We start from the raw sequence: 24,178 nt of genomic DNA on the forward strand, positions 1-24,178 counted from the left end.
AAATTAACAAAGAAGGGTTTGCAGTATAAGCCACGCGTTTGTCCTCTCCGGACTTGGTAACAAAGTAATGTAGCAAACAGCAGTCCCCTTGCAGAAGAATGAAGCTGTTGCTTTCACTTACGTACCCGAAGGGGACTGCCGACCTCTCGGCCAGGTGACCTGTTGCCGTGCCCCCTTAGGCTGGCCTTGACCTGTCACTGTTGTAGCACCGAGGTGCGGTGGCGCTGGAAATCGTGTCGCTCAATAAACTCGAACGTCAATCCCTCAGGCGGGGCGGGGCGGGCCCGGCTCTCCGGGGCGGGCTGGGGCGGGGCCGCCGTGGCCCAGCAGCGGCACCGTCATGGCGGCGGAGCGGGAGCGGGAGCTGCGCTTCTACCGGCAGCTGCCCAAAGTGGTGAGCGCCGGGGCCTGGGCGCGGGCCGGAGCGCTGGGGTGGAGCAGCCGAAGGTGGCCGGAGCCCGGCCCGTCCTTCCGGCGGGGGCTGCGAGCGGGCGCGGGGGCAGAGGGGCTGGAGCCGGCAGCGCACCAGCACTGCGGCGAGCGGAAGGACGGACGGACAGCTGCTGTTCCCTCCGTTTCTGTCAAACGAGCTTTCTCTGAGGTGCCTGATGTCACAGGAAAACCCGGTAGCGTGAGCCTTGGCACTTGGTGTCAACTCTGCTCAGTTGAGCATGATCTTTGTTTTCCCTTTTTGTCGTGTTTTGCCCCAGAGTTAGCCTAAGAAGTTTGTCACAGATAAGGCTTTTTTTTTTTTTTTTTTCCGTTTCCCAAAGGGTGTGCCTGCCTTTAGCATATCTGTGCTGTCCCTTCGTTTGCCTTAAGGCGCGTTTATCGGCGTTGCTACTCTGGACTTGAAAACAACAAATGGCACGTTCTGCTGCTGAGAGACGGTACAGCAGGTGCACAGTCAAACCCACATCACACGATGCCATCCCTGTGTTCTCATGCTCCTTTTCAGTCAGATGGTTTTCAGGGGTTGTGTTTAATGTCTAACTGAATTCTGATAGCTATTGCACTTGGAAGAGTGGAAAACTTAATGCAGTGGTGTGTGTCTGGCCTGATTTCCAGAAGTGGTAAGCAGCTGTACACCTGGTGTTCAGTTGGAGTGATGCACCTTCACTGTTTAAGATAGTCTGACCCCTTTTGCTCTGCTTGTGAACTTTAAAATAGGAACCCAAGATATACTTCACAAAGTTAAAATAACTAAATCTTGGAGACTTAGAATTTCAACACATTTTCCTATCAAAGGCAGCAGTAGCATCTTGCTAGATTTCTGGTGTCAGTTCCTTTCCTGAGTTGGCCGTGCTTCCATTGAGGCCAGCGCTGAGAGGAGCTCACCAAGTGAGAACAGATGGGACAGTGGTGCATGCAAAGGCATGAAGAATCTGTTATTAACCAAACACAGAGATAACGGTTGCTTTATGTTCAGAGTGAAACACTAATGTAGAACACAAGAAGTGATAAAACCTAGATGGAGAAGCCATCCTTTTACACAGACACAAATCCATTGGATTTTTTTTTTCTTTAGGAACTTCATGCTCATTTGAATGGCTGTATCAGTTCTGCCACTATGAAGAAACTTACTGCCCGGAAGCCAGACTTGCAGGTCCAGAGTGGAATGACTGTGATTGACAAAGGAAAGAAAAGAACCTTAGAAGAGTGAGTGTACACATGTGTGAGGTCAACATTTACTGAGTATCTTCTAATTGAAAGTTCAAGACCGAGAGATGTATGACTTTGTACACCGACTGCAGAAAATGAATTTTCAAGTTTTAGTTACAGGACAGTCTATTAGATAGTCTTTTTTACTGTTTGTATTTATAGTGTAACTTCTTAGATGTTTGCAAACTAAGCAGATATTGATTAATTAACTTTTTGAAAGACTGAAAATGTTCACTTGTAACATGCTCTTCAGAGAAAACTGACTTGTACAGCTGCTTTTTTGGAAACTTTCATGTTTTAATCTGGGCTTCAGAAAGCTTTGTGGTGGTGGTGGTAATGATAACAACAATAATAACATCTGTTGCAAATGCATTGTTTGCATCTAAAATCAGAAATCACCATTCAGGTCCTCTTTGTATTTTAAGTTCCAAGCTGGTTAATTCAGCACAGTGAGCACATGTTTTCAAAGTGTAGATTTTATTGTTTTAATACTCATTTTGCTGTTTAAAATTTGTCCAATTTGTCCCATTAATTTTTTAACTTTTTATTTTAGGTGTTTTCAGATGTTCCAGATCATCTATCAGGTTACCACTAGCACTGAAGATATTTTATTGGTGAGTTAATTAAAAGTTCACTTAAAGCAAGCAATACACTCAGTCAGAATGAGTTGGATTAACATCACTGGGTTCCAGGTAACACTATCAACAATGGTCCCTTCAGTTAGAGCTCAGAATTATTCTGAGCTATTATCATGAAAATTACATCAATTTCAAAACAGGATTTTCTGTAACTTTTGCATTTAATTTTTGTGAAAGCAATGAGCTTCCAATGTGGTGGTCATTATGACAACTCAGATGCTTGGACTGATAATGTCTTAAAAATGTGACATCTGTTCCTTGCTACCAAAGTTCTGATTTACCATAGTCTCCTGTTTCTTCTTTGGTTCATTATGTACCAAAACTGCAGACCTAGAATTGCCCTTTGTTCACTTCAGATGATGAAACTGTCAAGGAGAACTGTTGTGTGATCCAAGTATGGAACAGAAAGTGGCGTTGTGTCCTCTTCTTTCCTCCTGTAAAAGGGGTTGCAGGCAGTCTGTTCAACTTGGAGAAGGTTACAGCAGCTGTGAAAGGGATTTTTATGCCTGCCCCACTTGAGGGGTATTCTGATTCAGACAAGGGAATTCTTACCTGTCCTTACTCCCTTCAGTAACACTGAGGGAACTGAAGGTGCCCTCAGTGGGTAGTATTTCCAGAGATGGAGAGCACCAAAAACACATAGGGCCTGAAAAAGTCACAAGTGCTTCACAGCAAAAAATAACTGGGTCTTTTATTTGCAAATGAAAACATAACCAACATTATAAGCATTACTTTCATGATGTTGAATATGCTATTTCTTAATCAGATAACTAAAGATGTTATTAAAGAATTTGCCAATGATGGTGTCAGGTATCTGGAACTGAGAAGCACTCCTAGAGAAGTAGAATCTACAGGTACAGTCTGTTCTCTTTTTTAACTCGTAAGCCTCATGTGCTATGGAACTTAATTAAGACTATGTTAATAACAAAGTCAGATTTAGCTGGTTCAATAAAAACATAAAAGCAAAGATTTAACTGTGTAAAAGCATGTTACTTTGCTATGAGGTTTTTGGGACAAAAATGCATTGGTTGTAACTACTACCCAAGAATTTGGGTTATTTGCTTTAGTATGACATCTGAGTCTGTTAATATTTTTAATAGCTGATATATTTTCTTTTTGTTCCTTCATTTTTTAAATTTTCTTTTACATATGGTTTAATAGAAACACATAAGAGACACTCTCTGGTTCACAATAAGTTACTTTCTTCCAGATACTTAAGAAGACTGTTAATTCAAATGTATGCTTCAAAGTAAAGCTATATTTATAAACACTATTAGAACTATATAGATTAGAAGACTATGGACTAAAATCAAAGATGCAAAAGGAAACTTATGAGGCTAGAAAACGGGGTCTGCAACATAATAAAACTAACTCAAATATGTTCATTCCAAATGTGTACATGTGTTTGTAGGTATGACCAAAAGGATGTATGTTGAAACTGTACTTGAGGGTATAAAGCAGTGTAAAGAAGAAGGCTTGGATATAGATGTAAGGTAAATAAAGCACACTCCATAATACACAAAATAAAGTATCTCTGTTTTAGCGTTTTGTGTAGTCTGATGCTTGGTCATAGTTTGCAAAGAGGCTTACAGACTGTCATTGTAGGAAAGAAAATTGTGCTTGAGCTGGAGTACATGGAATGGAAACAGTAGAGTACACTGGATGGAAACAGTACTAGAGTACATTGGATGGAAGCCTGTTTTTTTTTTCTTTTCACTGATAATGAAACTGAGTAAAGCTTTTCAGCTCCAAGACTGTCCATTCTCTGCAACACTTTCAGGAAAAGCAATATGCTTTATGGAAACTCCATTAAAGACTCCTTTATCGCAGCCTGGATTAATTGCAAAGCTTTTGCTTGATCCACTGTACAAACTACCTACTGTAAAGGTGAGGTAGTCCTAACCAGCAGAAAAGTTTCAGAAGGTATTAGTGGTTGCTTGGAGGCAGTCTGCTTGCCTTTTATATTCTCAGTAGCAACCCGTATCAGATTTATTTGTGGAAGCTGAAGAATTCTCATCATCATGTATGCAGAGGTTGCTCGCCTGATAGTGCAAGCAGTAAATGAGCAGTGTATTGTTCCCTGCTCTCCCTCTCATCATGGCTTTTGCATTTCCCAGGCTAACCTGTTTGTCTCTCTGCACTTTGGTACCTTCATTCCTTGCACAGTTGCCTATACAAATATTCTTTATATTCACCCATGAAGGATGTGAAGTGCTATTTTTGTTAGCATCAGATTTGCTGGACTTCTGATATTACAGCTAGTTTTAACTGAATAGGTACATTTCTCTCCTAGATTGTTAGTAGCAATAAATAGAAGATGTGGCCCGGCAGTTGCTAAGCAGACTGTTAAACTTGCTGAAGAGTTCCTTTTGTCCACTGATGGGGTTGTAGCAGGACTTGACTTCAGTGGTGATCCCACTGTAAGTTTTTGTTTCATTTTGGTCTGTTCTTGAAGATAAATACATATTTGTAACAGCAAGCAGGTCTAACTGATTTTGCAAGCTTTCGTTTGTTGGTCATTGCTGTTTTGAATGGATTGCTCATAATCTTGATACCAGGTTAATCTCGGTTGCTATAAGCGACAAGTACTCTTACAAAGAATCTTACAAAGATTACAAAGATTAATATGTGACACTCAAAAAAGAGCCACTGAAAATCAGTGTTCATCTGGGAAGCATCTGTTATTGCATTGTCCTAGTCAGACTGACTGGGTTGAGGCAAGTTAAATAATACTGCAAGCTGTCGCTAGTTTTAATTTCCTTTAGATGCTCCAAATGCTCATTGAATATTAAGAAAACAAAAATGTTTGAAGATAGTTGTCAAGTTGAAATGAAATAGCTCTAAGTGCTAGTTGTGAAAAGGATATCAAAATCAAGGCATGTCAGAGTTGGGCATTGTCTGAATTGCTGATGTTTGACTGTTTCGTCTAAAGTGTGCCCATATAGCAGAGCAAGATGTCACTTGCTCCATTCAAAACTGAAGTAATGGGAAAAGGAATTTAGGGTAACTGTGTTTGCATTAAGTATCTTGATATTGCTAGACTTCTTAATTATCACAATAGGAAGAGTTTTGTAAAACATGCTGTAGAATGGTGTTTCTGTCTTCAAGGCAGGACATGGTAAGGATTTTTTGGAACCGCTCTTGGAAGCAAAGCAAGCAGGTCTAAAGTTGGCATTGCATCTTTCAGAGGTAAAAGTTTTCTTTATTTTGGTCCTTCTCTGTAATTCCTGTTTTATATAAGCCTTGATGAAACTAAAATTAACTTCTGTGTGTTTTGAATTTCTCAGGCCAAAGCAGTAATGGTTTGGGGCATTTAGACAACAGAGAAGAAAACAAGGAGAACTCTTCAATGATCTGTTCTGAATGAGAACTGTCAAATTAGTTCTTACTGTATGAAATCTATTGGGGGTTAGGTATGAAACTGAAAATTGGCAAAATTCCAAGAGATCCACCATTGCCTCCTGTTTTTTTTATCAGAAGTCATGTACAGTAAAATGTGCATGTTTTCCTGACTAGTTCTGTTTGCTTTGCTAATAGCAGAAAGAGTTGGGCTTCACCATGCAACCTGTTGAAGTGGTGGCTGAAGTTTACTCTGACGAGTCTGATAAATACTGAAAATATTTTTTGACCATTTTTTTTAATCCTTGTGTAAAACGGGCATTAAAGGTAGTCCTGACAGAGTAGTTCTGAAACTGCAGCATACAAAGCTGATCTGATGCCTCCAACTGAAAGTAGTTCAGAATGGCAAAAGCAATCATCTGTTTTTATACTGGTTTAGGATTATGGCTTCTTCAGTTTGTAATTCCAAGCTGGAAGTCATTTCCATGCCCTGCTTGTTTCTTTACAGGGAAGTAATACAGACATTTAGTCTCACTAATGCTTTCTTTTGGATAAAATATGCTGTGAAAAAAGAATGTGAAGTCTGTAATTATTTTATGTGCTGGTTTATGCTGCCTTGACAGAATGTAAAATATATCCTCTCTAGATTCCAAATCAAGAAGAGGAGACTAAAATCCTCCTGGGCTTGCCTCCTGACAGAATTGGACATGGAACATTTCTCAACTCTGCAGATTCAGAAGAGTTGGTGCTACTGGTTCAGCAGAATCAGATACCCATTGGTAAAGTTAAGAAAATTACTAGGTGATCTCTGGATTTTAGAACACCATACGTACTGCTGATGTACTAACTCTGCTGTGTCTTTGACCAGACGTAGCTTAGAACAATGTGGCTGTCAGTGTGTGTGAGAGAATTGCCTATAAAGGTGTGCTGGTAACGCTTTTGTGATTTTGACATATTTGTGGCAGCACACAATTGATGTCTGAGATGAAAACAGAACTAAATTACAACTTTTAGTAACTGTGCAAGGCTGTGTGGTGTTTTTGGTTTGCAAGCACCCTAAAATTTTGTACCCAGCCAGTAGTTAAAAAGAAACTGGTTAACAAACTTTTCCTTGGAAGCTATTATCAATACTTGAAGCACAGAAAATCAAGCAAACAACAATAGCTGAATTTAGTTTTCATTCAGGAATAGAAATAAGTCCATGAATGCATCAGAAACATGTCTTCTGTTTTGGTATCTATGCTTGTTTCTTCTTTCTTTCCCCTGAGAACTTTGCATGACATCAAACATCAAAACACAGACAGTGCCTTCCTGTGACAAACACCATTTTGGATACTGGTACAACATGGGCCACCCTACAGTGCTTTGTGTGAGTTTTTTGTTTTTAATCCTATATTTAGGCAAAGAACCAATTGGACGTGTGTATCTCTTTTTGTGGATCACTTACTATTTCTGACCTTGCAGCAAATAATTGAGAAATGCTTGTAATACCAATTGGAATATTTAGTATTTCTTTTGGTTTTGCTGTAAAGCCAGACCTTTTTTTCTGTATAGACAAGATTATCAGCTGTACATGCAATGAACTTCTTAACTGTTTGCATATTGACAGATTTCTCTTAAATATTCTGGTCCAGTACCTGCATGTAAGTTTGTGCTTACCTGGGTATTTACTGCTGGATGAGAGTTCCAGAGTTTTTTTGACAGCTAATTCAAGTCCTTAAGTGTTGAGGTGCCAAGTACCTTCACTGCCATGGGCAGAGTTTTACTATCATCCTGTTGGTTTTAACCCCTGTAATTAGCACCATTTTCCAAGTGTGTGTATGCATATTTTTGTGCTTACTATTCCAGTCAGCCTCAATCCTTTATTGGATGAAGTATTTATTCTTGAGTTTAACTCTGTTGTAGTAGGTGAAAAATAATTCATGACTAGAGATTATCTTCAGAGATTTTCAGCTGTGAAAACTTTAGATAACCAATGAAGTCATTCAAGAAAACATTGCTTGTTTTTATTGGCACATAAGGGCCTATAAAAACAAGAGTAATAGAAGAAGATACTACAGCATCTTAAGTTTAACAGAATATAGTTAGCATTCTCCTCTTTGGGGACATAAGGACTCTGATTTTCAAATGGATCATCTCATTAACCTTAAAATAATCTGAATTTACTCCTTTTAGATTAATAATCTTTAGGTGGCTTTCGATCCTGTTTTTGATGCTAGCCTAGTGCTTCAGGTCAGTATCAAGAAACTGTGCTAGCTGATACCAAGTGGAGAGGGTAAGACAATTCCTCCCCTGAAGATACAGGAATACAGAGTATGCTCTAGTGCCCAGATCTGAGGAAAGGGGAAATAAGGAGACCTGCACATATTGACATAGCTTGAATGTATGCGTCATTTGATAGCCATCTTTGTAGCAATTTTAACAGCAAATCCCTATTCTCTTGATAAATTGTGCTATAATTTTAAGAAGTTTTCTTGTATGATTGAATAATCCATTAACTTTGAGTGGAAATAGGGCAAATAAAGTATGAAATAATTTCCAACAGATGAAAAGAACTGTGGAATAAAATGTACATCAGCAAGATAAACTGGTTTGTAATGTGTAGAAGAACCCCTTTTTGATGTATTTTGATTAATTCTTATTAATTCAACCTTTTCCTTTTCTTTCAATTTAACTCCAGACTGATGATAAAGGTGTCTTTGCGACAGATCTATCGCAGGAATACGAGCTGGTTGCGAAAACATTTAATCTGACTCGATCACAGATGTGGGATCTTTCCTATGACTCCATCAACTATATCTTTTCTTCAAATGCAATAAAGTCAAAGCTGAGGGAACAATGGGATAGGCTGAAGCCAACTCTGTTTGATTGATCAAACCGTTATTCTAAACAGCTTGGGTGTATTAGCTCACATAATAAGCATTTTTTACTGAAGTTCCTGTCTTTATTCAGACTTCAGGTTTATAAATCCATCCCATAAACTGTGCCTGTGCAGAAAGAAGACAACAGGAATATGTCCTTTGTGGGAACAGAAGTCAATGTTCAGTAGTTGGGAAGGGCTCTCACCTAGTGACTAAAATTGCAAGCATGTTGTCACGTTATTTCTGTCCAGTTGATATGGCCTTTTCAAAATGTTCTTAGTTGAAATATATATCATTATACTACAAACATCTGGGAGCTGGAGCAAACTGAAACGCAGCTGCTAGGGTTTAAAAATGTCTCTGTTGGCAACATTATGCCAAGCAGTTTGTTTGTATGGCGTATTTGTGTATTGTATTGGTTTTAAACTAAAGTTTTGAGCCATTGATTAAACATGAAGACAGAAACAAACTCAGGGAGAATGAAGTATTTGTCCCAAAGGAATAAAATATTGCATCTGTTTTAATTGGCATACATGTATGACTGAAGGCTCCTGTGGATTGTGTAGCAGGTGTAGCAGTATGTATTGATGCACTTAGCACTGGCAGTATTTAGACAAAGTTAGAAATCTTGCATGCCTTAGTAAATTATGAGCTACTTGGGAGAAATGTTCTAATTCTTAAAATGCTTTTTACATTTGCTCTTTGTTTCTTGGTAAAAAAAAAAAAAAACAACAATAAACCCAGCTTTAATCTCCCAAGTTTTCAAAACCACTGCTTTGAGTGTGTGTGTGTCTGAGATCTGCAGAAGAGAAGCATGTGTAACCTGCCGCAGGATTTAGCAAGTGCAAGCTCCTGGAGCAGACCTGCTGTCTGTGGGCACCATCATTTCTGTTCTGTCCTGTTCTGACAGCAGTGCTCCTTGGATCAGGCAGGGACAGGTTCACTCGGTGTATCTATGCATCTGTATTTTGATACCAAGATACTGAAATACATACGAAGACACCCATGTGACAGTGTCTTAACACTAGACATTGCTGCCTGGTGTAGAATGTATCCAGAGAGAAGGTATTTCATACCTAGAATATTTTTACATCCATTAATTAAACAAGCAAATGTTCTGGGCTCCACAAGGAATACTGAATGTAAGTACAGTGTCACAAAAGCTGCTCATGACTTCTGCTCTTGTGTTTTTTAATACAGTCAGCATTAAATAGTTGTTCTGGCTCCAAGTGGCAGCAAGAAATGAAAAAGAGGGGGAAAAAAAGGCAGGAGGAGGCTAGCAGAGAAGCTGGTATGTGTGCGTGGTGACCTGAGCTTGCCATAGGATGCTTTTCAAGCAGAAATAATTTCTTTTGGAGATGGGGGGAAATTACGTGAAACAGAACTGTGATTTTATATATTCTTGTCTGACCTCAGAGTGAGATCTTACACTGACTATCTATAAACAGTACTTTAAATTATGTTCCAAATAGTTTCACTGATAACATTACCTTTGAAGAAGTCACATTATCACTTGCTGTTTCATCAAGCTTGTCTATATTTTCCTTCTACAAAAATGGTAAATGTATTCTTGTTGCTTATTGAAAAGCTAAAGCTCTCTGAAGACAGGGTGCGCAGGTTTCTGGAATGCTGCAGCACATGTATCTCAGTCTCTGGGTAAGTGGGCCTACACTCAAGTGAGATGGCATTCTCTTGTAAGTGTTAGAACATTTTTATATGTTGTGGCCTTCTAATAACTCTTCAATAGACCATATTTGGTTCATCAGTGAAAAAAAACTGTCAACATCCTTCTTATTTACTAAAGGATCATCCTCTGTTATCTACCAAGTGTAGAACTTTTGACTCATCATTACTGTCTGATCAGATTTTTAGTTTCAAACTGTCAGATGGAAGTTAGTTTGATTTCTAATGTTTACATGTTGATGTTGAATATGACATGCAGATTTGTACAGTCAGAGAGCATAGCCCTGGTAAGTGCTGTTGGTTTCAGCCTCCTTTTTTCTCTCCAAGCATACGGTGTCTTAAGAGATTTTTAACATTATGTTAACCATATTTAACATATGGTTCTCAATGTTTCCATTTAATTGACTTCTGTGTGTCTTCAAAATGCAGCCTTGCATCAGGTGTAGTACTGTCCCCAGACAGGTTGGTACAAGATGACACATGGATGCCGCAGTTTTATAATTAAAAAACCCTCTTTTAATTATTAATGAAAAAAGTACTCTAAATACATAGTGAAACAGTGCTGCTGTATTTAAGCTAGTTACAGAATTACTCTCCTGAAGACTCTTACCCTGTCACGTACCTGCAGATCACCACTTTGTGTTTAATGGTGTTTATAGTGCCTTGGCTGATAATGGGACTCAGGAGGTAACTTGGACGATTCTATTTGTGTAAAGTAAAAGGACTAGAAATATACTTGGGTGTCTAAAGAATGATACACAGAACAGGGGGATTTCTGTATATAGGTTTCTAACTGTGTGTCAGTGCAGTTATTTACACTGCAGAAGTGTTATGTTTAGAGTGGAAATGAAATCTGGAAAGGTTGTGCAGAAGTTTTGGAATGAAGAATCATTGTCTGATTAGAACTTTGTTGTGCACAGTTCCCAAGTTGTCCATCACAAGCTGAGACTGTACTTTCTTATTATCACTGGGCTGTTTTTCAGGAGTATAACTTTCATAAGTAAAGCACAGAGATTCCTTCTTTGGCTTAAATTTTCATTTAAGTACTTCTTGCTGAGCCTGCTTGTTAAATTCAGCTAATAGTGACATAACCATTGTTTAGTTTATTATATAAAAAGGGCTGTGACATACAGTTGGAGTGAAACATCACCACTGGAGTAACCATCAGTAATGGCAGAGCACTTCTTCTTCCCCAACTCACTGAACACGGTGGGAATTTCAGGTAACTATTTCTAGAATTTCACATGGTGTAAGATGAGGTTTAAGTATCCGTTCAGGTTCAGCTCAACTTTTAAAGAAAAAAATCAGATCTAGACCAGTTAATATTTTTATTTATTTCAATCTGATTATGTGAGAGAACGCTTAGAGAATAGTCTCTAGTGCTCAGAGTCCCTGTTCACATTGCATGAAAATACACACTTTGGTTCTACTAAACAGTGCTGTCTTTGGAGATGTAAGCAAGCAGGGAGCAACTGCTTACTGCATTGTAAGTTTCTCAGAGTTCTTTCCAAGACAAAGTCTTCAAGACTTCTTACGATTAGACAGGTAACATACCACACCTTATCATAATACAACCACTCAACTGTATTTACACACTGCTCGTCAGGATTATAGCTTTGCAAACAATGTAGTTACATTAATGATTTATAAGCCTGTTTCTATATTTTGGAATTTAATACATTAAAAACAGTAATGCAGGTACTGGCACTGCATTAAGTGCACAAGATGATTGACACTAGTGTCTCTCCTGTGAGACCTGGAAAGCTGGAGAAGGCCCAGGGGGCAGATCTCAATGTTTCTAATATCTGATGGGAAGGAGTGAAGAAGATGGAGCTAGGCTTTACTCAGCAATAGCCAGTAACAGGAAAAGGGCACAAATTGAAACACAGCAAATTCCACCTGAACAGAACACTTTTTTACTGTGTGGATGGTTGAACATAGGCACACACTGCACAAACAGGTTGGGGAGTTCCTATCCTTGCAGATACTCAAAATCCTAAGTGACCTGTTGTGGACCCTGCTTGAGCAAAGGAGGTGGACTGGATTTCATCTCCGGAGATGCCTTCCAACCTCAACTGTTCTGCGATTCTGTGAAGTGAATATACAAATATACAAATGATTAAGTCTGTATATGAATACAAAATCTTTTACAGTTAAATACTGACTTAACTCAGTCATTCAAATGACAATTCTTAACCAGGCTTGAACAAAACCAGTTGCCTCACTTGTAAGATTGTTTTTAAAGAATAATTTACGCGTCCTTCGTAGCCTTCCTTCTTTCATATCCACTGTGGAATCCTTTAGTGCCATCAGGGCCTTTAGGCAGTCGCAGCACCCCTACCGGTAGACCATCTGCTTTTTGTATTTTCTGAACCAATATGGGGCTAGTGATGGGACTCTTCTCTTGTGAAAGAGTTTGAGCTTTTCTTCTCTGTACCCAGGGGCTACCAGAAGGAGTGATACTGCTATCTGAGGAATAATCTGTACACTTCCTTGGAATTTCAGGGCTAGTGCTTGGGTTAAGTTTGCAGTCTTCAGCCAGGGGAGACTTTTTGGTTATTTTTCTTAATGAAGATGGACTGTTCCAAGGACTTGTTCTGGGTGACACATTAGGACTCAAATGGTCATTTGCGTGAATGACCGGGCTCAAATTATGTGTAATATTTGTTGCAGTACTTTTGCGTCCTGACAGTGGTGATGTAGGATTACTGTCTGGGTCAGAAGAGCTGTTTGCTGAAGATTCATCACCAACTATCTGAAGTTCCTCAACTCTCTTATTAAGGGACCTAACCTTCTTGAGACTCTTGCTGGTACCTTCACCGTGGTTCTTGTCTTTGGGAACTTTTTTCTTTGGAGGTTTCATGCCTATTAGGACAACTTTCATGCCAGTCTCTTTCTTTCCAGCACACATAAAGTCATGAGCACGTACAGCAGCGTCTACTTCTTCAAATTCTATAATTGCACACTCCTGAGTTCCGAGTTGGGTGTACCGACTGCTGACCCTCCTGATATCAGGTGGTAGGTCCTTACCCGGCTTGAGAATACGAACTGATGAAATTACACCAAAAGTTACAAAGGCCTTGAGGAGATACTCCATTATCCTTTCTTGCATGCATCCATTTTCTTGTTTAAGAGCCTGCAGTTCAGAAATCATGTGGATGTCATACACCAGTAACATCCTGGTAGGGAGGTTTTCACTTGGAAACACTGGAACTGGAGTATTTCTTCTAACCTTTTTGTTATCATCATTGAGCTCAAGAGAGTCTGAGTACTTCAGTGCGTAGGCTGTGGTTCTCCAGTCATGGGTAAGGTGTTTCACCTTGAAGATAAATGTGCGTTAAGCAGCGCAAGTGATCAAACCCAGTCAAACTAATTACAGAAAGTCTAAGGCAGATGCAAAACATCTGCCTTAGTCTACAAGGTCTGTAGGCAGTCCAGGAACCTGGATTTAAGCTCCATGTAGCACACTTGACTGGAAAAAACAAACTGTTTTCTTGCTATAATTGGCATCAATGAGCTCCTGTAAAGCTCATGTCCTGTTGAATTTACTGAAAATAGAAGCCAAAATCATTACTTCATCTTAAAGCCTGCTCAAGTCATGTTCAGACATTTCATATCTAGGTCTGAACTGTGACCAATATGTATGTTCTGTGGGGTTTATTTTGCAAAATTTGCCAAACAAATAGTATTTCCAAGTTAAGGACTTCATTTATTGAACTAATTTTTCCTTCTGCAAAAATTTCAGTTTAAAAAAAAACCCAAACTTCTCCAAGGACTGTTTTGAAGAGTTTATCTGTTATTGGTATAATCTGTTTGGTTTGAAGAAACTGGAAGTGCCTCAATTTTCCAGATTGAATAGCTCTGCAAAACTGTTGGGGAATCTTGACAAAATGTTTCTAATGTAACATTAGGAATCAGTTACATACACGTTTACACAGAGGTTATTACTGTAAAAAAAAAAAACCAGAACAAAAACCTACCTCACTTTTAAATGACTTCAGTTACCAAATAGTTTCTATTGCAAAGGTCAGATTCACCATCCCTTCTCAGAGACAAGAGTAACTTTACCAGGATTACTTAGCTTCCTACCAGTAGCTGATCTAGAAATATCTTTTATCCAGTGTCCTTTTTACTATGCTCTATTTTTTCCCAGAACAATAATTTAAAAGCATAGTTGCTTAATAGCCTGTGATTTCCCACGGTGATTATGAATGCATTCAGCAATTAAAGTTCTGCATGAGAACAAACCTAGCCAACACATCAAAACTGAATCAACTCCTGAGAAGTGGATAAAGACAGTAAAACTGCCTCTATAAAATAAGTTACTTTCATTTCATTTCTCCTAATGCTTTAGATTCATCAGGCTTACACAAGGCACTTTCAGACTTAAAACATTAGCTTACTTTTTTAAAAGAAGTGAGGAGTTTAACACTGACATAGCCCATCTTGTTTCTTCTGACGTGCTTTAGAAGGAAGGCATCTTTCTCAAGGTTCTCATCTGAGAAGTAATATTCAATCTGTGCTATTAACTTCTGGATCAGGTTATTTTCTGGTGGTTTCCAGTTCTGATCAGAGTCATCATCATTCTCCCCACCACTGAAAAACAGTTAAATATAATTTTATTAACAGATCTTCATCTTATATTAGTGGATTCAAATAGTATTTTAAACTGAAAAGATGTAACTGTAATGCTGATTCCAACTTACTTTATAGATAGGCACTGAACAGGTATCACCCCATCCATCTGAGGCAGGAGGCTAGCTCAGAGGATGCAGCTTTCCAGTCAGCATAAGGAGTCAAGTTCCTGAGTTCATTCCAAAAGATGATCTCAATGTAGAACAATAAGACGTACACTAGCAGCTTGAAAACACTGCCAACTCAAATCCTATGCCAAAACATGAAATGGAAGTGCACAAGCACTTGGTACTATACAAAGTTCTTCTCACGACAGTGTTTTATTTTTCAGTATAAAGCTATTAAGTGTAGTCTAGACCTTGATGTGCTTCATAAGTTAGTTCACCTACCAGTGAATTTCAATTTAATGCAATCATGATTTCTCAAGCCTCTTCACTGCATGAATGCAGGAGCCAGTATCCAGGGAATAAGACAGACTGACAGGACTATCGTCTTCCAGGTGACTTCCAGAGTGACAGAGTAACTTAACTAGCAGTTTACCAAGGGGCTTAAATTGTATGTTTCAAATTAAGGATTTTGGTGCAGCAGCAGCTCAGGTATCTCATGAAAAGCTGTATATGCACACATATGCAGGTTGCCACGAAATCATTTTCATTTCCTCTCTCCCCCTCCCATCATGCTGTCCTAGGTATCCATGTGAAATGGAGCACTACTGAGCATCCTATTCAGAAAAAGAAGACAGTGCAGCCATGGATTTGAGAGAAACTTCTTGGCAGAGACAGTTACAGCAACATGTTTGTTGCTGAAATAGAAATGACCATTTAAATTGTCATCTAGCAGTGAAGCAAATAGTTCACCCACAGACTATTGCCATAACTGTTACTATAAGAACCATAATCATGAGTTAATCTTAAGGCAGTCATTTTTTAAAGCTGTTTTGCTGTGAGGCCATCATGAAAGTTTCTGTTTAAGGAGGAGCCATACATTTTCTCCAAATTGTCTAAGTGGCTTTTGCAGAGCTTGTGAAATCATTAAAAAAGGGAGAGGAATCACACTAGACCCCTCTGAGGGCACTCTTGTAGGGAGGATGCAGGCTACTGAATCACCTTGACTTGTGGCAGTTTTGTCCTGGAGACAAACTGGAGACTGTGATTGTAATGCTGACGGATGTGCTGCCCATGCTGGGGCAAAGGCACAAATTGCCTGGGCAGGTGGTTCTGATACACATGATGTTGTTCAGGTCAATGGGCTCTGCACAGGGAATGCGCTCCCAGGTGTGACAAGCAGCTCTCTGGGACCTGGCTTTTTGATGCTATTGAATTATTTACATTATAGTGGTTCTTCTGATGATAAGGCAACACATTAGGGTATACACGCATATTCTCTCACACAATCCTAGAATTCTCCTTGTTAAATTCTCCCCAGCCACTTGACAGGTACAGTTCAAAGAAATGACAAGAGTGGGAAAGCGAAAAAAAAGGATTTATGTGACAATGCTGGAAGAGAAGGATAACAGATAAAGTTATGATTAAGACAGTAAAAAAAATCAACTGTTAATGGAGCTGTGTGTGCTGGTTTCAAAAGGAAGAAAGAACAAGGTTGTTTATTTTTCATTCATTATATTCCCTTACCTTACTACTTCTTGTTTTCATTCACTATGGATTCAGAACTAGTACTTACAACATTTAGGCATATTTACCTATCCACACTCTGCTAAGAAAAGCTGACCTTTGATTCAGGATGGAGTTTACAGGTTTTTTTTTTAGAGAATTTGCATGTATTTGTCATTCATGTTTACAGAGATCAGCTCTTACAACAGTCCTCACTAAAAACTGCAGAAATTCCACCTACAGTAAACGCGAAAATTTGTAACTAGCTCCGTATTAATTCATAGTAATGAACCTCTAGGGTATGAACCCTACTGCAAAAGTAGTTGATAAAGCAATGTCAGTCGACACTCACACACACACACACACACAAAAAGCCTCATTCACAACTTCTGTTTACTTTGTTCAGAGCTTTGTGATGGATATATTTGTCAAAACAAGGTAAGACTGAACACCAACCTTTTAACACCATGACTCATCTGGCTACACAAGAAACTAAACATATCTGTATGAAGAATAGATTTAGGGTTTTAAATATCAAAAGTCACAAACAATATATTAAATTTTCTGGATAGGGTCTAACTTTTGACAAGATTTTGCTTAGTCTCCGAAAGAATAAGGTATTGTGTTAATAAGCACTATGTGGAAATGTGATTTACAGCATCAAGTTCCAACTGTCTCTACAGTTTTCTGGCACTAAAATCCTAGATGTGCCTTTTACAAGTAAGATATTCTAGTAGGCATAAAAGCAACTTTAAGCATCGGTAATCAACAACTGCAACTTATCATTAAATACAGACAACACTATTGGCATTATCAGTAAGCAAAGTGTTGAGTCCATTATAAAGTGGTAGTTTCTCCTGCATTTAAACTGCTCTTGATTTCGTGCCTCGACAACTTGTTTCCAAAACCACCGACCTGATCTGGTTGTCCATGCCTTAATTCTACTGAAGAAAAACAAAATCCAAAGCAAAACACATCACCAAGCAAGCAACCAACCAACCCGAAAGCCCTTTAAAAGACAATGAAATGGAAATGTCGAGGACACCACAGCCCGGCACTTCCCGCTGAGTGGAAGCCATGTCCCGCTCTTCCCGCAGCGCCGGGCGGCCGCCAGCAGCCTGGCCCCGGCTGTTGCCGCGGAGAGGGGGCGCACTCGCAGCCCGGGGAAAATCACCGCCGCTGCGGACAGATCCCGCCCAGCGGCGGCCTCGCGTCACCGCTGGAGGACTTGCAGCGTCTCCCACCCGTCCCCACCGGCGTTGCATCAGCTGTGGCCGCACCGTTACGTGGGTGGCGGCGGCGGTCCCGCTCCGCGAGGCCAGCAGGGAAACGCTTTCCCCGCTGGGTCCCTTCCCTGCTGGTGCCCGGCCCGTGCCCCGGCGGGCTCACCTGGAGCGCCCGCACAGCCCCGAGTCCTCCTCGCTGCAGCTGCCGCCACCCCGAGCCGCCGAGTACGACTCGCCGCAGTCCTCCCCCTCTTCCTCCTCTTCCTTCTCTCCGGCCGCCAGGACTGACACTCGGATCTGCACGGGGCCGTTCCCCGCTGCCATCTCCGGGCCGGCGTCCCCAGCCCCCCGCTCCGCCGCCTCGGGGTCCCCTGTGCTGGCCGGCTGTCGCTGGGCCATGGCGCTCAGGCTCAGCCCGCCGCCGTGACAGCAGCGATACCCTGGGCTGCAGCAGCTGTCGCCCGCCTCCCCTCCTCTCCCGGTCCTCTCCTGTTGAGGAGGCGGCAGCGCTGGGGCGGTGCTCCCGGCTCCACTCCCCGGGTGCTCCTCGGCGCGGCAGCGGGAGGGTCCGTCCTTCCTTGAGCGACGCTGCCCGCAAGGCCCGGGCAAGCCGCCCAGCTGGAGTCTTTATCGCTGAGCACTGAATTGGGACTGTTTCTATTTCAATAGAAAACAACGGGCTCCGCTCCCGAAAGCTGCGTCCCAGGTTAGCATCTCCCTGTACAGCCTCGGGGCTGCACTTCTATATCCGGACTAGGGTGCCACGTTTTAAGAAATTCAAAAAGGTGATGCTGGGGTGTAGTTTTAAATGCTTAAGGTAAGATTTGGAAATAAGAAAACCGAGTGAACAAAGACATGACTGGATATATGTTATTTTGTAGAGAACTTCTCCATAATTTTTCATGGTACTTACACAGAATAAAACCATTCCTCCGTATAAAGTTATTAAAATAGAGGCCCCTTTTCTCAAAAACGTATTGACTTATTTTGAGTGTAAAACTACTGCACTATATTTCAATGAACTGTTTCAGCTCTTAAAGTGAAATCAGCATTCATATTTTCAGGATTAGAATCTAAACCATTTCAATTTACAGTGTAAATATTCATTCTTCAGTCAGGGAAGCTTTCTTTCAATATTAGCTGAACCTAAACTGCTAAATGCTGGCTGGATTTTTTAAGTCATCGCTGTGTTTATGGCATCCTTGGTTTTGTCTATACAATCTGCCTGTACAAAATATCTGAATTGTACTCCACTGCATTGCTGCAATGTTTTCATCTTAAAAGTCTGGATGGACAAAAAGTGAGACTGCACTCAGATGCCAGTTTTTCTCATCACTGTGACAAACAGTCCTCATGAGTCAGATGTGCTGGCATGAACACATACTGGAACTAATGCTCTGCCTCACTGGTTTGGCTTATTTTTTAACATGCCTTAAGCAATGAAATATTTTGTTTACAAAATACGCTTACACCCACCACTAACCACAGGTCTTAATTCTCTGCTAATAGAACAGCATTTTGTACTAAGCCTTGGGTAGGGCATCACTTCAGTATTGATTTCGGTGGGAGCAGAAATATAAACACAAAATACGCATTCTATGAGATGGTGCATACAAGGATTTGGGTCTGATTTTGTATTTGAGTTCATGGGAGTTGTTTGCCTCCATAGGTAGGCACAAGGTGACATCTGGTATATGAGCAAAGAACTATTTTATGCTACAGCTAAAGTGTTTGAGAGACATTTCAGTTCACCTGATGATTTCTTCTGTCAAGGTTAAGTGAACTTGGTTTTATAGGGAAGGCCATTAGATCTGGGTTTTTTTGCTTTACCAGTGCTCACTGCACAGAACTGGCCTTTGGCCTCGTCAATGTTTATAGTACATTAATAGCATTGCGAGAATTAGCGTAGGCAATTCACAGGCCTTCCATACACAGCCATGCCGTGGCTTTTCCAGCCACTAAGTTCTTGATGAGTGTATTAAAAGCATTCACGACTCACCTGTGGGTCTAGCAGGGCTCCGAGAACTGCCGTGTTAGCCCTGCCCGGGACTGAGGCACTGACCCGGAGCCGCCGGGCTCGGCACACTGCGGGTCACCGAGAGCCCAGGCTCACCACTCAGAGCCTCCCATTTCGTGACAAGTTGTTGAGGCAGAACAGGAACCTGGACGGTACGTCCGGCTTCTTGGCTTTTCATACACAGTCACTTGCGTTTACAATTCAGACAAATGTAATCTTATTCGTCTTTTTAATACCGGGAGGCGAGAGGAACCGCCACGCACGTGCGAGACCTGCTCCGCAGTCTCCCGAACCCTACACTCAGTGCCGTACCTGAGGCCGCCTCACCGGGAGACAGATGCAGAGCATCGCTGCCGGAGCAGGCACCGGTGACAGCAGGATGGTCATGCTGCCCTGCATCACCTCACAGCTTCCCTCCATTTCCCGGCAAGCGAGGCAGGGGTGAGGCTCGCCGAGAACTGGCCGGAAGCGGCTGTTCCCCTGGTAACGGCGGAGCGATTTCCGACAGGGGCGGTTGCTGTCGCGGAGGTGTGAGGTGTTGCGAGGTACTGAGGATCGCATGGTGCCCAGCAAGTGCCGGCCCGGCAGGGGCCCTCGGGCTGTGCCCGGCCCGGTAGGTGCCGCTGTGAGGGGGCGATGAGTGACAACCATCTGTTCCTCCCCTTCCTCAGCTCTTGGTGTGCGGGGTCAGGACCGGCGGTGTCCCGCGACTGCATGTTGCTCTTGGGAGAGCCTTATCGCACCTTAGAAGGGTGGGCCCTGGGTGGGGTGGCGGTGACTCTGAGAGAGCGGCCGTGCCCCGGTGTTATGGGACCGAGTGTGGCCGGCCGGGCTGGGGCTGAGGGCGGCAGCGTGTGGGCCTTGGCGGGAAGGGGCTTGGCGGCTGGCGGAGCCCCATGAGGGCAGCGCAGCAAGTGGGGCGACGGGAGTTCGCTATATCGCAACTGGCGTGAGGAAGCTTCCCTTGGGTTATTTGTATGCCTCCTGTTATTTGCTGGGAAGTAGATATATAAGTCACTTGGCTAAATATTGTTGTTAAACCTTTTGATTATTTAGAAGGTAGGTGCTGTATTTTGTCATAGAAATGTTATTAAAAGACCAGTACGTTTTTCCTTAAAAATAATTATTTAAATATATGTATAAAAATATTTAAATGTAAGCACTTACTTTCCTTGTAATGAGGATAACATAGCCGTGAAAGTCATGCTTTCAGTACATTTTTAAAACTAAAACAATTAAAAAAATATTTAGTGTTGTGTGATTGATGTATTCTTAATAATAGTTATTTTTTGGTACATTTTGCTGTTGAAAATACATATAGTGTTAAAAAATATTAGATCTTTTTGTGTTGATAAGTGTTTTCAAAAAATATAATATTTTGTTTCTTCTGACTTGCAGGTTAATAATTGTGGTCTCCAGCTGGTTATCCAGACCTCATCAATAGCAGATAAAAGCAAACCAGTAATTATTACTTCCTCTGTAACAGTTACAGTGATTAGTGGAATCATATTGTGCAGCCAAATTTGTAGGCTTTCAGATAAGAATTACATTTTCAGTAGTAATATGTTGACTTTTAATATAATATCTGATAGTCTTTTGGTTATTTATTTCATCCTATTAAAGATACACAAAGTAAAACCGTGGGGATGTGCTATAGCCTGTTGTAAACTTTATATATAGTTTCCTGTGCTTTCATCTGTACTTCTTGCTCCTGTAATTACAATATTCCTTAATGGGTGGTGGTCTGGGGTTTTTTCCCCCTTTATTTAGTCTACTGCAGATGAATGACAAGGTAACTCCAATGTTTTCCTTTTGGTTTCCAACAGTTAAACTTTTCAGTCATCGTATTTCAATATAATTTTACTGGGTTTACTGGAACAGCTATTTTTTTTAAGTGTTCACAAGCTTTTTTTTGAAAAAAGCAGTTGTTACTAAGGCTATATTTGTTTAAAGATGTCATTTGCGTTTGAATAACTTAACATTTATCTTGTTACAGTTTGAATTCAGGATAAATAAAGAACAGTCATCTTTCCACAATAGACTTCTGCAGCATGATCTGGAGAAAAACTATTTGGGAAGGCAAGGTGATATTCAGTAGAGTTTGGTTTGTTTGTCTTGTGTATCTCTTGTATCTCATGATTAACTGAATAGTAAAGAAAGACTGAATTATGATTAGAATGTATGAATGACACCTTTTTCTAATTGGCTACAGTAATTCAGTATAATTACTGCTGCATCATGTCCTGAACCTGTTATCATTTTACTACCTAATGCAGATGGCTTTTCTCATTACTTTTTGTCCCTCATTCCATCCATGGAAGGACATAATTTCTTCTACCTGTACAGCTACAGTCTGTCAAGTGCCCTACGATACATTCCCTCGGAAGCCATGCAGTTTTCTACTGTAACATTTTATTTAATGTTAACATTGTTAAACAATGTTTAACAAAATGAGTTTCTAATTCCTAACCCTGATATGAAGAAAGGGTTTTCCTATTGTGCTTGTGTGCTTTTGGCCTTGCAAAGCAAGATACTTGGTGATACCACTGCTGTGGTGAAGCCTGGAAGAGCCTCGACATACAACAGTTCTGGACACACTGCTGCTTGTCTGTCATATAAAAACAGTGATTGGCTGGTAGCAGATCAGTTTAATTACTATGACAGTTCTTTTTTCATTCTAGTAAAAAATAAAGATTAACAGCTGTTCAGGATGGGTTGATTTTTAGGGATGTTATGCAATTTATGGAGTAAATGTAAGTCTGTGGTTTGATTTTGTTCCCTGCACAGGAGACCAAAGATTATTAAGTCCTTTGGTGCGTAATAAGCAGCTTTATCTTCCAGTACCTTCCAGTCTGACAGAACTTTCGTCTTTGGAGTTGAAGCAGAATACAGGTTCTTTATCTGGATTTGGCGAGACTTCTATTCACACACCTACAAAGTCCAGATCTCGACAAAGCAGCCACAGTATCAGTTCACATGCTTTAGGTAACAGTGAAAACTTTTCCTTTCATCTTCTTAGTCTTTCTTTTTTTGTTCTTTTAATTCTGGGTGTCTTATTAAAAGTTATTGCCTATAAGATGTCTTTTTCTGGCTGTCAGAATGTACAGCTGAATAGCAAGTGTTGCCTACTGTTACCTTTGGGTGTTAAGAGTGGTTAATAGATTATTATTGGGAAGCCACTAGAAATAATTTCCAATATATAATGTATGCATTTAAATACCAGGTTTTATAAACCCTTTTTCAATGAGAGGGCAGGAATAGGGATCTTTCATACACATTTTTAGGAAGATGACATGAGAAGGTAAAAGTCACCGTACTTGCCATCCTGTTAGGTTGAAACATGATTTTTAGGTCTCCGTTTTTTTGACTGATTTTTAGGTCTCCAGTTTTATGTTTATTGGCTTAAAAACCTGCAACACAACTCATTTAAGGCTTTTGCAGCAATGTTAATTGATTGCTTTTTGTCTCAATTATCTTTTTTTCCCTTCCAGTTTCTTTCACTTTGAAAGATACGTAGAGAATGTTGGTTATTACATTTGTTTGTTAGAGTTGCTACTGATAAAATATTAGAGGGTGGCACTGAAAAGACTAAACTGAACAACAAAAGGATTTGCTTAAGTAGATATGTCTTCTAATAGCATATTCTAGACAACAGTGAACTCGCTATATGTAATAGTAGAGCAGTTATCTTTGGTTACTGAAGAATTAATATTTTTCCAGTAACATATTTGATTTATTTGATGGAAAAGAAAAAGAACGGGGGCGTTGGGAGCAAACTCATAGAAGATGCTCAATTTTTGTGGTAGTATGCAGGCACAATGTTCTATTTTTGACTGATAGTTTTAAGTGGATCATTTTTCCAAAAATGCCAGAGCTCCCAGAACGCATTTGTTGATTTATATTGCAGGTATTTTTAGCCATCTTCCTTCTTCCCCCTGTTTTAACAAAATAGATGAAGATGGATAGCTTAGTCAATATGTTTTAAAGGGCTGCTGGTTTCTTGATAATGAAGTGAAATATAATACCAACGATTACCAAGAATCACACACACTTAGTTTAAAAAGACTGCATTTGTTTGTGGCTCACTGGGACTGTTTCAGTATTTTGGTGCTTTAGTTTCTAGTTCTATCAACATCTACTTGATCTGTGTTTTTCAGTTCATCTTAAATTAGATACTATCTTCTTCAAGTGCAGATACTGAAATTGTATCAATTTAGAACAAATTATACAACCTTAAACAAATTATACAACCTTACCTTAAAACATCATTGGATAATTCTAACCAAAATAAAACCATCTATGAAATAATCTGCTTACAATAGATTGTTGAGAAACATATCTCAGAAATGGAACAAATGGATGTGCTTTGGAAAGAGGATGTAAAGTGATGCAGCAGGAAAAAAAGATAAAGGAAAGGAAACTTACAAAGTACTGAATAGGGAGAAAAAGCACTTTCCTGTTCTGTGTAACTTTTTACTTTTTATAAGGAAGAAAATCCTGCTTTTAT

The 24,178-nt window shown here is 40.3% G+C and overlaps 3 protein-coding genes across 6 annotated transcripts in view; 2 read left to right on the forward strand and 1 right to left on the reverse strand.

The window, feature by feature from the left end:
- The first annotated feature begins 331 nt into the window (after positions 1–331).
- MAPDA (N6-Methyl-AMP deaminase) lies at positions 332–8,966 on the forward strand. Of its 2 annotated transcripts, XM_034066384.1 has the most exons (10): positions 332–394; positions 1,529–1,659; positions 2,216–2,276; positions 3,067–3,154; positions 3,712–3,793; positions 4,594–4,720; positions 5,409–5,489; positions 6,286–6,418; positions 6,908–7,008; positions 8,320–8,966. In XM_034066384.1, the coding sequence occupies exons 1-10, from the start codon at positions 341–343 to the stop codon at positions 8,509–8,511; spliced, it is 1,050 nt and encodes a 349-aa protein (XP_033922275.1). In that variant the 5' UTR covers positions 332–340; the 3' UTR covers positions 8,512–8,966. The 2 variants fall into 2 exon arrangements, with proteins under 2 accessions (XP_033922275.1, XP_033922276.1); XM_034066385.1 differs by lacking the exon at positions 5,409–5,489.
- A 2,229-nt stretch (positions 8,967–11,195) lies between these two features.
- LOC101881469 (La ribonucleoprotein 6, translational regulator) lies at positions 11,196–20,052 on the reverse strand. 2 transcript variants are annotated; one of them, XM_034066090.1, is made up of 3 exons: positions 19,654–20,052; positions 14,587–14,779; positions 11,196–13,502 (listed from the first exon to the last, which is right to left on the reverse strand). In XM_034066090.1, the coding sequence occupies exons 2-3, from the start codon at positions 14,626–14,628 to the stop codon at positions 12,435–12,437; spliced, it is 1,110 nt and encodes a 369-aa protein (XP_033921981.1). In that variant the 5' UTR covers positions 14,629–14,779; positions 19,654–20,052; the 3' UTR covers positions 11,196–12,434. The 2 variants fall into 2 exon arrangements, with proteins under 2 accessions (XP_033921981.1, XP_030901883.1); XM_031046023.2 differs by lacking the exon at positions 19,654–20,052 and adding an exon at positions 17,818–18,124.
- Positions 20,053–20,172: 120 nt separating this feature from the next.
- LRRC49 (leucine rich repeat containing 49) overlaps positions 20,173–24,178 on the forward strand; it is a 49,872-nt gene continuing 45,866 nt past the window's right edge. For both annotated transcript variants that reach the window (XM_031046000.2, XM_013128189.3), the window contains exons 1-4: positions 20,173–20,284; positions 21,070–21,132; positions 21,668–21,755; positions 22,459–22,656. In XM_031046000.2, coding sequence (XP_030901860.2) covers positions 20,231–20,284; positions 21,070–21,132; positions 21,668–21,755; positions 22,459–22,656 — 403 coding nt within the window. In that variant the 5' untranslated portion in view covers positions 20,173–20,230. The remainder of the gene's footprint in view (positions 20,285–21,069; positions 21,133–21,667; positions 21,756–22,458; positions 22,657–24,178) is intronic.

Source organism: Melopsittacus undulatus, chromosome 9, assembly GCF_012275295.1.
Source record: "Melopsittacus undulatus isolate bMelUnd1 chromosome 9, bMelUnd1.mat.Z, whole genome shotgun sequence".
NCBI lineage: Eukaryota > Metazoa > Chordata > Aves > Psittaciformes > Psittaculidae > Melopsittacus > Melopsittacus undulatus.